The sequence below is a fragment of the Notothenia coriiceps genome, unplaced genomic scaffold (assembly GCF_000735185.1).
Source record: "Notothenia coriiceps isolate Sejong01 unplaced genomic scaffold, NC01 NC01_scaffold00037638, whole genome shotgun sequence".
NCBI classification, from domain to species: Eukaryota; Metazoa; Chordata; class Actinopteri; order Perciformes; family Nototheniidae; genus Notothenia; species Notothenia coriiceps.
This window is the reverse complement of record NW_011370339.1, coordinates 98-13,660: the sequence shown is the minus strand read 5'-3', so window position 1 is coordinate 13,660 and position 13,563 is coordinate 98. Positions and strand designations below refer to the sequence as shown.

The 13,563-nt window shown below is 41.3% G+C and overlaps 1 protein-coding gene across 1 annotated transcript; it reads left to right on the top strand.

The window, feature by feature from the left end:
• Positions 1–3,060: 3,060 nt before the first annotated feature.
• Positions 3,061–13,190, top strand: LOC104967738 (stromal membrane-associated protein 1-like; the record flags this gene model as incomplete). The annotated part of the gene is made up of 4 exons (XM_010797258.1): positions 3,061–3,084; positions 3,199–3,391; positions 7,277–7,458; positions 13,067–13,190. Coding segments are annotated over exons 1-4 (523 nt in total), but the record flags the coding sequence as incomplete, so codon positions are not given.
• Positions 13,191–13,563: the final 373 nt, after the last annotated feature.

The window sequence follows — 13,563 nt, the reverse complement described above, 5'->3', positions numbered from 1 at the left end:
TGTGTGTGTGTGTGTGTGTGTGTGTGTGTGTGTGTGTGTGTGTGTGTGTGTGTGTGTGTGTGTGGCTGTCGAGGTCTATGAATAGCGACAGTGAGGAAGAGGCTGTCAGAGTGGTAATTCAGAGCTCTGGCTGCACCCATCAACACCAACATTGGCTGAGAAGAATGGAGCCTTGTTGAAGAGGCTTTCTACGACACAATGTGCTGCTAGGTTCCCCGCAACATATCACACACTATGTGAATGGTGTATGTGTTGCATGACTGAGAAGGACAAAGAAGCGGATAGATGCACATGTGACATACTCTGCTTAAATGCATCTTCTTTTAGGACTGAGGTTAGACACATGCATCACTGCTTTTCACATAGTGTGCCCCTGGCCTGGCTTTGGCAAGAAATCTGCAGTGTGTCACTGTTCTTTCAAAACAAATGCAGCTTATACTCCTTCAGTGTTTGGCAGTCACAGTCAGCGGAAGACCGATGGAAAATGTGTGCCAAAAGAGGCCTTAACTTCCAAACATCTTGTCGATCTCATTTACTTAAGCATTGATTTGAACACTTACTTGGAAATTGATATTGACGTTTTAAAGAGGCCCTATCAAGCTTTTTTAGATTTTCCATTTCCTGTAGTGTGTTAGATTAGATTAGTTTTTGTGCATGTAAATGTTCTGCAAAGGCTAAAATCTCCCTCCAGAGAGAGTTTCACTCCCCCACCCTTCCCCCCAAACTGTAACATCTCAATTGGACTCCTTTTTTTTCTTCAGGAACATAATGACATCACTTTGTGACACTCGCGCTTCTATTGGCTAGCACTATAACACATTGTACTGGTAGGCTAAGGGGCGGGTCATCTCTAAGCGCTTGACCAATCACAACAGAGCCGGCCAGCTAACCAATCAGAGCAGACTGGGCTCTGGTTTCAGAGAGACGGTGAAAAGAGGTGCTGCAGCACAGGCAGTATGAAAAAAATAAAGAGCTTTTTGAACATTAAAGCATGGAGACATGTCCCAGGAGAGACACTAGATACAAATATCTCCTGAAAATGAGCAGAATATGTCTTGTTTAAAGACTAATACATGTGAGTCTCTCTGTGACTCTGATACAGCAGTTCGATTTCCCCGAGTGTCTCTCAGTGGTTTCCAACCTTTTTCTATAATAGCCTCTTTGGAGACCAAACAAACCTTGATAGCAATAAATTGCTCCTGTTGTTCCTCAAAAACCACCAGACATATTTGTGAGTCATAACAGGGAAACCACAAATTGAACTAATGACATTGGCAATTGCTTCATTCCAACAATAAAAGCAATGCAGTACAGCAATTAATGCCTGTCCCTGATTTGAGGTCTACTCACTGTTAAACACACTTCAGATATTTTCGACCCTGCTCAGTAACAGAAACACTGTCTCAACGTGTATTTCTCAAACCTGCCATTATTCATTTTCTGTCCACTTTGGGGGACGGTTCTTTTGGTGCGCTCAACAGTATCAAACGCATAATCATGCAGTACACACAACCATAAATGCAATACAAACAGAGGAACATCTGCACTTCAATTAAATTGACATTTTGCTCAACAACACCCTCAGATGCTTCTCTGTCAAGCTGTCTGAGATACACACAGTGACTGTTACCTTCAGATATCAGCTCAGCTTGCTTGGAACCTGAACTACATTGTTCTTATGAAAGAACCGGCTAAAAATCTCCATGACTTTCGCTTATGTAAAACCAAAATAAAAAATAGTTGAGTTAAATAGAGCCATGCTTTACAATGCAATGACATGCGTCAAAAGTCCACTTGTAGAGGCAATCTTTAGAAGGTCTGTTGAAATCAGTTGCTAAAGTACTAAATCAGCAGGTATGGAGCCATGCTGCCATTAATTTGAAGTTGTGTTTCAGGTCACCTGGCAAACATAAATCCAGTATGTGATTGTTTTAGCTCTGTTTGGTCTCCACCAACCACTGAGAAAACATCTGCCTCTTTAGCTCATGAATGCTGCACCAGCTAGCCTCTAATTGTGTCTATCTCATATTTGGTGGAAGGCAGGTGGAATAAAGTGAGCTTTTAGTGTTTCATACCAACGCAACTATAGTCACATTACGTTGTAACAGTTTTCATTGGTTAACATTCCTCATGCTCCAAATGTTGCTGCTCCCTTTCCAAATCATTTGATAGATGGTATTATCACTAAAGCTCAAAGCTGGTAGACTCTAACTGAGGCATGCCTTCCATTCTACAGATACTGTTAGTCTTGAAGAAGGAAGCTGGTCATTACCGCAGTCTGAGGGATTTGGAGTCTGTTAGAGATATTTCAATTTCCACCTTGCGAACAAGCTTAACAGCAAATAGGCTCAGCCCCTTGAGGGATTTCAAAGGTTCAATGGCATATAATGAAAAACTTGGGTCATGAATATATCCAAGACATAACTATATCCAAGACATAAAACAAATGTAAAATCTGTATGTTGAACTTATCAAAAAACTACAAGTACAAAAAGTTTGCATTGGATGTCTGTTTGGACTGGTATACTTTGGTGGTATTGGTACTGGTATTTTTTTAATTTAGTCATTGTTATTGAATGGCTGCTTATGTTACCACACCATTTTACATTCAAGAATCATGGTTCTTTGGTTAAAAAACTAAGATAACGTGTTTAAATTTCAATGCTAGTATTACAAAAATTACCAATGATACTATTTTGTAGTAGCTTCTACATTTCCATTTGTTTTTCACCAGTTTTTTAAGATGTTCTACTTTGAGGTTCTTTCTGGTATTGTTAATCTACCATAACTTCCATCGATAAACGTTCCAGAAAAGGAATGAGCTATGCCCTTAGCTGCTAAAAGGCTTCAAAACATATACTGTATTAATAAAAAAAATAGGCTTAAATGTCTAAAATAAAATAAAAATTCCAATGGCCTGCTGATTTGGTTGGTTGATACACTTTTATATTATTTTCTAAGGGAGTGGAAATGTTCGGCATTAATATGTTTTTGGTATAAATGTAAAAACCGATGAATCCAAACTGCTTTAGTAAAATGACTCAGCCTTATACATCTACAATGTATCTCATATCCATGTGTGAGGTGACCAAGAGCATGTACTTTACACACCTTCAGAGGAAAAATATGTGTAGGTGAAACCATACATATGTCAAAGCCATTTATCTTCATCCCACCCCCCTTCTGTCCCCCTGACAGTCTGGTTACAGTCCAGCCCCCCCGCAGGCGGACCCCTCCACCTCCTCCTCTGCATCCTCCTCCACATCCACTGCCACCACCACAAAGGCAGAGGAGAAGAAGCTTTTATCCAAAGACTCCATCCTATCTTTGTACGCCAGCAGCTCAGTGGCAAGCCAGCCGCAGAGCCAGCAGCAGCCTGTTACAGGACAAGGTGACACACACTCACACACACCCTCTGTAGTGACTATATAGTCAATTAAGCTTGATCGCCGTGTGCATATTAATGCTCGCTGAACATGTGGTCACACCTAACCAATTTCCAGGAACTTGTAAGCATATATTCCTTTTATTTATTTAACTAAAGGAAATAAACCTGAAAGGCTTTTTTGCCTATTTGCCTCTTGTTGCGAACATGAAGTATATTTATTTATATATATATATTATGAGCAAAGATAAATGGTGGGGCAGCTAAAGAGTCCGATATTCTCCTCAGGAGTTTAGTCTAGTGAACAAGAAGTTATTCAAAGTGAGTTTTGAGCGATTTGACAATTACCATCCTGCATCATTAGAAACCCAGAAGCGAAAACTACCTGCTGGTGACTGACAGGAAGTGTATGCAAGAAAAAAAAGAGAAATGTCTGCAGCACTTTCATTATCAGAACGTGCATATTAATGTTCTTTGGTGTCACAAAGAGCTCACAAGGTAACAACTGCAAAATAATTTGCTTGTTGTGATGACTTAAGGGTTATTAGGGAATGATAGTCACACACTTATTAAAGACTAATTGTAAAAATGTGGTTAGGTTTAACACTTAAGGCGGTCTTGGATCAGTGTGTTTAGTATGATTGGCAGCTTTCAGACTCGCCCAAATTAACCGCACAAACCAGAAAAAGACCTGAGTTTGTTTTAACAGATCAAACAGTATGAAATGGTAAATAGACTGCATTTACAAGGCACTATTCCAGTCTTCATGACCCCTCAAAGCAGGTTTAAATATACAAATCAGCCATTCACACTGGAGTAAATAATGTGTGCTTATCCCAAAAGCTTTATGTTACCTTTTGATAAATGTTGAGAGAAAGGAGCTGACAGGAGCTAGACTGAAGAAATATAGTAGAAATAACATGAGTTTTTCTATCATTCAAAAGTCTGCACAGATTATGTTTGTAGCCAGCTACCCACAGCTGTTTGTTTGTCTGTAAGTACATTGGCTCAGTCTTAAAACCTGGAAATGAGTCCTCATCTGAAGTCAGGGTTTATGGGTAGATGCCTAAAGTAAGATCTATGGTTAACAAAACCTAAAGAAATGTTCACATGTTGTTCTACCACATTAAAACGATGAAAGTAAATACCCTACAGGTGAATGTCTGAAGCTTCTATGCCATCAAAATAGCAGCATCTAACAACTGTCCAGAGGTGGAAGAAGTACTCATATCTTGTATTTAAGTAAAAGTAGAAATACCACTGTGTAGGAATACTCTGTTATAAGTCCTGTACTGCAATTGTTACTTAAAGGTGGGGTAGGTAATTGACATCAGAAACACTTTTTGTTATATTCCATGGAATGCTCTTAACATCCCGATAGCAATGAATACATTAAATGCTTTGACAATAAATATATACAAATATTTCATCTGCCTCAACCCGCGGCAGATAATTGGATGGCCTACCTGCCTGAAAGTAATTCTAGCTTACTTGAGCTGGTTTCTCCATTCTTACCTACCCTACCTTTAAGAGTACAAAAATATTAGCATCAAAATATACTCAAAGGACCAAAGTAAAAGTTCTCATTATGCAGATTGTCCCATTTTCTAATGTCTTATTTTAGTGTTGATTATATTTCACATCATTAATCAAAATCTTCAAAGTAACTAAAGGTATTAAATAGATGTACTGTAGTGGAGTAACATTACACTATTTACCTCTGAACTGGAGTGGGGTAGAATTAAGAAGTAGCAAAACATTGAAATACTCAAGTAAAGTACAAGTATCTAAAATGTGTACTTAAGTACAGTACTGGATTCAATGTACTTAGTTACTTTACACCAATGCAACTGTCCACTTGAGACTACTCGTTGTCATCTAGCCAAACATTAGCCGCCTTCAGCTTAGCGGTGGTGATGTGCAGCCATGCAACTGATTTAACTCGTGTATAGCTTAGCGTTAGCTTCTTACTCCTGGAGATTGCATTACACTTCAAACAATCATTTCAAACAATCATTAAGTGGTGTTAATATGATCTCTATGAACAGATCTTTTATTCTGCAAATACCAAAATCCATGCAAAAATCTCATTGGTTGTTGTCGAGGTGGCCCTACTAAAAGACGTCATCACTGAACCACTGTAGGTATCATAGGCTGGGGAAAGCAGACCGTAATATAAACACAAGAGTGCACTCTCGGCTGTAGGTGCATACACTCACATACATCACAGGAGAGATGCATCATAAAAGTGGAGGAGAGTGAAGGCAGATGAAAGGTCAGCGTGGGGAAACGCAGGCGGGTTTACGGGGTCCCCCTGCAGCAGTAAAACAGATTCACACCCATCTCAGTTATTATGTGGAAACACGGAGCGGCAAGACTGTTTATGTGAGCATACGTGGGCTGTTGTTTATCCACACATGCTACATCAACCCGACAGTGGAGAGTGAGGGAAAGCGCCTCGTGTTTCTGATAGGTAGAAGATAGTAGGCAGCAGATTTGCACTTGTGCATATTGATTATGTTGCTGCACGATAGAGGATTAGGAAAGGAACTCAGGATGAAGCCGAAAGAAGCTTGCCAGGCTAATGCCACAAATCCTGTGTGTGTGTGTGTGTGTGTGTGTGTGTGTGTGTGTGTGTGTGTGTGTGTGTGTGTGTGTGTGTGTGTGTGTGTGTGTGTGTGTGACTAAGTGAGTGAGAGCATATTGTCTATATGCAAAAAGGCTGGATTCTCACGATCCACTCTGTGGAGACAGTATTTTGATGTGGAAAACCAACAGCAAACAGTGGACTCTAAGATAACTTTAATTGACAATGTGATCAATATCGTTGAGAGTTGAAGATAAACACATTATCCTTATATCTGGAGTCAAATGCATCAAATCAAATGTATATATACATTGTTATAATATATTTATGTAGCTCAATATCACAAATTACACATTTGTCTTTGGAAGTAACCTCTGGGAGAGCAACATAGGAGGGATCCCCTCCTAGGACACACCTGTATGAGATGTTTTTTGTGTATAAATTAAAAAGATACCATAGACAATCCATAGAGAGTCCAAATATAAGAACATTGTGTATTATATAAACAAGGAAATGACGTTGGATCCAAGTGGATGTCGACAACCTTCCAGGTGTTGGACAACATTTCTTAAAGGTGGCCATGATGCAGGACCACAGCAAAACCTCCTGAAACCTTTAATACTGACCTGCTGCCAGGTGAAGGCACACACATTTATGTGATGATGCCCCGGATGCTCAGTTAGTCACATGCATTGTTGAGACATGATTGCAAAGAGATAGAGAGAAATAGAAAAGAGATGAAAAGTGAAAGTCTGTTAAAGTCCCTCAACAGTCTAAGCCTGAAGCATAACTAGGGGCTGGTTCAAAAAGTAAAGTATAAAGCCTATTCTTAATTGTGGAGACGGTGTCTGCATTGTTAGCAAAGGACTCCTGTTGTTTTCCATTCTTTTAAAGCCAATACAGTTCATTTCAGGGTGGAGGTTTCCATCCCAACAACACATATAGACTTCAGAAAAATCTGTTTCTAGAAAGGGTTAATTTGTGTTAGGATTTTGTCAATGGAAGTCATTTTTGTACCCTTTTCAACTGGAGTGTTTCCCAGTAATCTCATTTCACAAGGCAGCGGAAATTAACGCAGTGTCGGAAAATCACCTGCCAGGTTCACTATTTCTGAGGTTAAAGCAAAAACAGATTTTCAAAGGAAAGCCTGAAAGCTGAACTGCAACATTCACCCGTTATGATCATTCAATATTAACTGTTAGTAACTATTTCTGTCTTAAATGACTAAATGTCTTACATTTCTCTTTTTACCTGCTCACTACTATGAAAGTTAACCTGAAGAACTGTGTGTGTTTTTGCCGCAGCAGGGATGTTCGTTGGCCAGCCTCAGATGCAGTTCTCTCCGCAGGGTTTCACTCCAGGGATGGGTGGGGGGGCCATGATGTCCGGCATGTCGGTGCCTAATGGCGGCTACATGAGCATGCAGCAGCAGGGGGGGGTGTTAGCCAACCAGGGGCCGCAGCAAGGACAGTGGGGCATGAACAAGGTAAGCCTCGCAGCGCCATTGAAATCATTCACACCCTTAGTGCTTTTCCTATATTATTGCATTAAAACCTGTCATTTGAGTTTATTTTTGGAGAGATTGTGTTATTGGATGTACACATGTTTAAAGATACAACGTTTTTTTTTATATGTAAAACTATTTGATCATGCGTTGGTATTTAGTGAAATCCAAACATGATTTGAGCATTGGCTTTTTTTCTGGCCACTCTTCCATATGCACACACTACTTTTTTTTAATTAATTTTTTTCAAGCCAGCTTTGTCTTTTTCTTAATTCATTAATTTTGACTATTTTGTGTGGGTCCATCACATAAAATCAACATAACACTTAATTTAAATTGGAGTTTATAATTCAATACAATTGTAAATTTTTTAGCATCATGATTAAACCATTTCCACATTCGGCTGATTATAATTCGACTCCAGTTCCTGGGTGCATTCATGTTACAAAGCCAATTTATATGTTAACTGTAATATGTGTCACCTAAATAAGAATGTACTTTCCTTTCTGTCAGAGAGTTCCATAATCTTGGTGCTATAGTTTACATACAGTCTTATACATTAATGTGCTCCCTCTGCGAAGCCCAGTGCAGTAATATGCTCACTCCGGCCTTTAGACTCTCTAAAGGTCCGTGGTTAATTCACATATAAATAGCCAGTGGTAAGTCGGACCGATAGACACTGTGGTGCAATACTTGGTCCTTTAGTTAAAATCGCATCTGTTCCGGTCAGCTCAGATAGGATGCATTTTTAAACAAACAGAGCCCAAGGGTTGGCGGTATATATTGCCTTATATTATTAATACTTAAACGTTTATTTTCTTGCTGTTTATAGTAAATGTATTTTTAGTTATTGTTATTGAAGTAGTTTCTATGCTTTTATTTTGAAGACAAGTGGAGGTGTGAACAGAGCACTAGTAGGCACATGGTTTTTTACCAGGGTGCTTCGAGCCAGAAGAAAGGAAGCCATAGGAAACCTGATGATTATCCTTTGTTAATATTGGATCATATAATAAATGCACAAACGGAGACTCTTGTCTGGACTTGGATCATTGCCCTGCGTAAGATCCACTAACTAGTGCCTCAGCGGCAGTGTTATTGTAAGTTAATTATCTGTTTAATTTCTATATGATTTTGTCCGCTACACCAAGCCTGTTGGTTCGGAGGTTGTGGCTCAGTGGTTAGTGCGCTGATCTTTGGATCACAGGGGCACTGGTTCAAATCCCGCTGCAGTCAACATTCCGGTGTGTCCTTGAACAAGACACTTCACCCCAAATTGTTCCTGTGGGGATTGCCCACAGTGTTGAATGTATGTAAGTTGCTTTGGATAAAAGCGTCTAACAAGTGACATGTAATGTGATGTAATGCTCCATTTGTCCGATTCAGTTAATCCTTATATGATCCTCATGTGTTCTGTTTGCATGGAAGCTATCTTAAAGTAACAAGCTTTCAATGGTGCATATCGTTAAGTTGTTGCTGTATCTCCGAACAGATGGCAGTAGAAGAAGACACTAGGTACAACGTTTTCTTTTGGTCTGTTCTGGGACTCGAACCACTGACCATGACCGCCGAGAGATTCCCCCAATAATGTGAACGGTTGGCTCCAAGGGTGATCAGTGTCCTTTGTTATAGTGAGGCTTTTGATCGCTCTGAGGTCCATTTCTAATAGACCAGTGAGAGGAAACTAGCTGTGTTCTAGTGACAGCAGGTCGATCTGTTATGTCCTTTTTTCACCTTCGTAAACAGCCTTGAATGCCCCATTTACTCAAGGTGATGTAAAGAGAACCAAAGCTGCTGCATGAACTTTATTTGGACCTGATGCATGTTTGCCTCATTCAGATAACGTGTTAACGGCAGATGGAAAATGGGTTCAGAGCTTTTAATTTACTCCAATTAATGAAGTTCAGTAATATTTACAGCTTACAAATTCAAGTCAATTTAATTCATGCAGACCAAAATCACAAATGTCTCAAAGGGCTTAGAGTGAGGCTGAACTACCAATTAGGGATTTAATTAAACAAGACGTTGATTATAAAACCCAAGGGCCACCACCACAATGTTTCAATACATTAGCTAAGTTAAAGCTAACGGGAAATGTAAGTAGTCTGGGTGGAGACAGTTTGTTGACTTAGGAATTACTCCTTGAATTATATATGGCATAATCCATTGTTGTCAGGTGAATACAAGTATGTTTGTTATTGTTGAACCCTCAGGGCTCCCGTAGATATGATCTGTCCATGTTCAATCTATTTAATATGCCCAAAGTGTTAACATAAAGACTACCAGCTGTATTTATAATGGACCAACACTCCCGTCAACACCTACAGTGGGGCAAAAAAGTATTTAGTCAGCCACCAATTGTGCAAGTTCTCCCACTTAAAAAGATGAGAGAGGCCTGTAATTTTCATCCTAGGTATACCTCAACTATGAGAGACAAAATGAGAAAAAAAAAATCCAGAAAATCACATTGTCTGATTTTTAAAGAATGTATTTGCAAATTATGGTGAAAATAAGTATTTGGTCAATAACAACAAAAGTTCATCTCAGTACTTGTTATATACCCTATTGTTGCAAGTACGACAAAGGTCAAACGTTTCTGTAAGCTTCACAAGTTTTCCACAACTGTTGCTGGTATTTTGGCCCATTCATCCATGCAGATCTCCTAAAAATAGGCAGTGATTTTTTGGGGCTGGTCGCTGTGCAACAAGGACTTTCAACCTCCCTCCAAAGATTTTCTATGGGGTTGAATCTGGAGACTGGCTACGGCCACTTCAAGGGGACCGTTGAAATGCTTCTTACCGAAGCCACTCCTTCGTCTGCCCCGTGCGGTGTGTTTGGGGATCATTGTCATGCTGAAAGACCCAGCCACGTTTCATCTTCATGCCCTTGCTGATGGAAGGAGGTTGTCACTTCAAATCTCACATACATGGCCCCATTCATTCTTCCGTTTACACGGATCCAGGTCGTACCTGGTCCCCTTTTGCAGAAAACAGCCCCCAAAGCAATGATGTTTTCCACCCCCAAATGGTTTCACAGTAGGGTAATGGTGTTCTTTGGATGCAACTCCAGCAGTCTTTCTCCTCCCGAAAAACGTCTAGTGTGAGCTTTTACCAAAAAGTTCTATTTTGTTTCATCTGACCATATGACATTCTCCCAATCCTCAATTCTGGATATCTAAAATGCTCTCTAGCAAACTTCAGACCGGGCCTCGGAGCATGTATACTGGCCTTACAGCAGGGGACACCGTCTGGCACTGCAGGATTTGAGTCCCTGGCGGCGTAGTGTGGTTACTGGATGGTTAGCCTTTGTTACCTTTGGTCCCAGCTCTCTGGCAGATCATTGACTAGGCCCCCCGTGTGGTTCTGGATTTTTGAGCTCACCGTTCTTTGTGATCATTTTTGACCCCACGGGGTGAGATCGTTGCGTGGAGCCCCAGATCGAGGGAGATTCATCAGTGGTCTTGTATGTCTTTCCACTTTTCTAATAATTGCTCCCACCAGTTTGATTTATTCACACCAAGCTAGGCTACCTAGGTTGCAGATTCAGTCTTCCCAGCCTGGTGCCGTTCTAAGCAATTTGTTATCGGGTGTCCTATGAAGCTCTTTGGTCTTGGCCATAGTGGAGTTTGGAGTGTGACTGTTTGAGGTTGTGGACAGGTGTCTTTTATACTGACTAACGAGTTCAAACAGGTTTCCATTAATACAGTTAACAAGTGGAGGGCCAGAGAGGCTCCTTAAAGAGAAGTTACAGGTCCTGTGAGCAAGCCAGAAATCTTGTTTGTTTGTAGGTGACCAAATACTTATTTTCCACCATAATTTGCAAATACATTCTTTAAAAATCAGACAATGTGATTTTCTGGATTTTTTTTTTCTCATTTTGTCTCTCATAGTTGAGGTATACCTAGGATGAAAATTACAGGCCAAAAGCTAAATCTTTTTAAGTGGAAGAAAACTTGCACCAATTGGTGGGCTGACTAAATACTTTTTTGCCCCACTGTATGTCCAAGTTGCTCCATAACACACCACCCAACACACACACACACACACAACACACCACACCACACACACACCACACACAACACACCCACACAACACACACACCACACACACCCACACACACACACACCACACACACACACACATCACACATACCACACAGCACACACACACACACCACGTATGACGCCAGTCGTTATACAGTGTTGTGTTGAGCAGTCCAAACTCTTGTGGTGACACTTAGGGAGGCTAATAAGAGATCATAAATATCTAGCCCAACACACAACATTTTGTTGAGCAATGCTTGGTTGCTTGTAGGGATGGTCCGAGCCCAGGTATTAAACGGGCCCCGGAGCTGAATTATTAAAAGACCGTGGACCGTTAAGCTCCTGACGTTATCCGGCTCTTTTATTGGTACTGGAGACATGTAAAAATATATGTCATATGTATTATTCTAACAAACATTATATTGCAGTTTTAGTGTCGCCAACTCCGTTTTCCTAGTTATGCGCAAAAAGACTGCCAAAAAGCTCTATGATTATTTTTGTAATTTTCGATCTCTCTCCCCGCCGCCTGCTTGCGAGGGGGCCGGGGCAGTTTTACACACATCGCAGCTGCTACAATGTCAGCAACACCACACAACACACACCACACACACACACACACACCACACACAACACACCACACACACACACACACACACACAAACACACACAACACACACACACACCACACACACACACAACACACACCACGACACACACACACGAGGAGAAGGCGCGAGAGAACTGCGCGTCCGAAGGTGTGGTTATAACTTACCCGCCTAAGTGCAATAAGAGTTTAGCATATCAGGGCGGTAACAAGAGCAATTTTTGAAACATTTAGCAAAAGTGCACACACATTCAGACGGAGGATCCACCCGGTGTTCGAAATGTCCTTTCTAGTCAGCTCTGCTAGCCCGTCCACCCGAGTAAGCGTTTCCACGTCAGGTATGTATGCTAGCAGCAACCACAGAGTTTAAACTACATTATACAACATGGGGTTAATGATTAGAGGGTAATCTGAGTTATTTATTTTTGTTAGTTTCTGTTCACAATTTGTTTATTAGTTTACCTATTTTAACCCCTCTCCAACACAAAAAGAACCGATAAAGTACCGTTAGAAGACCGGACCGATCCCATCCCTAGTTGCTTTGTATGTCCAGGTTCGACTGATAAACACACACACAAACCTAACACATCACACAAACTCCCTCCTCCTCAGCTGTAGGTGACCAGATAGAGCAAAGTAGCGCTGCACGAAAAAGCACATTCATAATAGATCAAGGCAAGAATGGAAGGAGGAGGACGAGCAGCTGGAGCAGAGGAGGGCAGAAAGGGCGAAGAGAGTGGAGGTGAACAGAGGAAGTGGGGACGGTTGGGGGGGTAGGAAGAGGGCATTGAGCTGGGGAGGGCCCGGAAGGCTTTTAAGAGGCAGAGGTGAAGGTAACAAGCTAGGCATGAGTATTGGGGGAGTGTTGCCCTCTGGGAGGAGCTCTCTATTTGAACTCTGATGATCAATAACACTGACTTCCTGTTCTCTTCTCCTTCCAAGTCAGAATGACCCAGCAGATGTCAGGCATGGCAGTGAGTGGCCAGTCAGGCCCCCCGTGGCCTCGGCTGGCGCCGCCCCCACCCGGACGGTCTTCTGGCCAGACCCTCAGCACTCCAAAGCTGTGGAGAGGTGCGAGCGGGGCTCCGGAGTGGGAACAGAGGGCTGTCTAATGGCCAACAAAAAGCTCCTGACCCACCTCTGCCTGACCAGCATCAGAATAAAAACGCACAGTGGGGTACCGTCCATACCCCCAAAAACCTTTTAACATCAATATTTCCTTTAAAAAATAGAAGAAACTGAATGAATGGGGATAAAAGAAAAGACCAAAGAAAGGGTAAGCTGCGAGCTCCAGGCTGGAGAAGGAAGTGAGTCTGAAATTGTGAACACCAGAGAGACGCATCAGGATAATGATAGCTTGCATTTACTGTCCAATAGAATCCACCAATCACACCGAGGCCAACATTCCAACGCTTTAACATTTCGTGAAGCTAGATATTAAAAG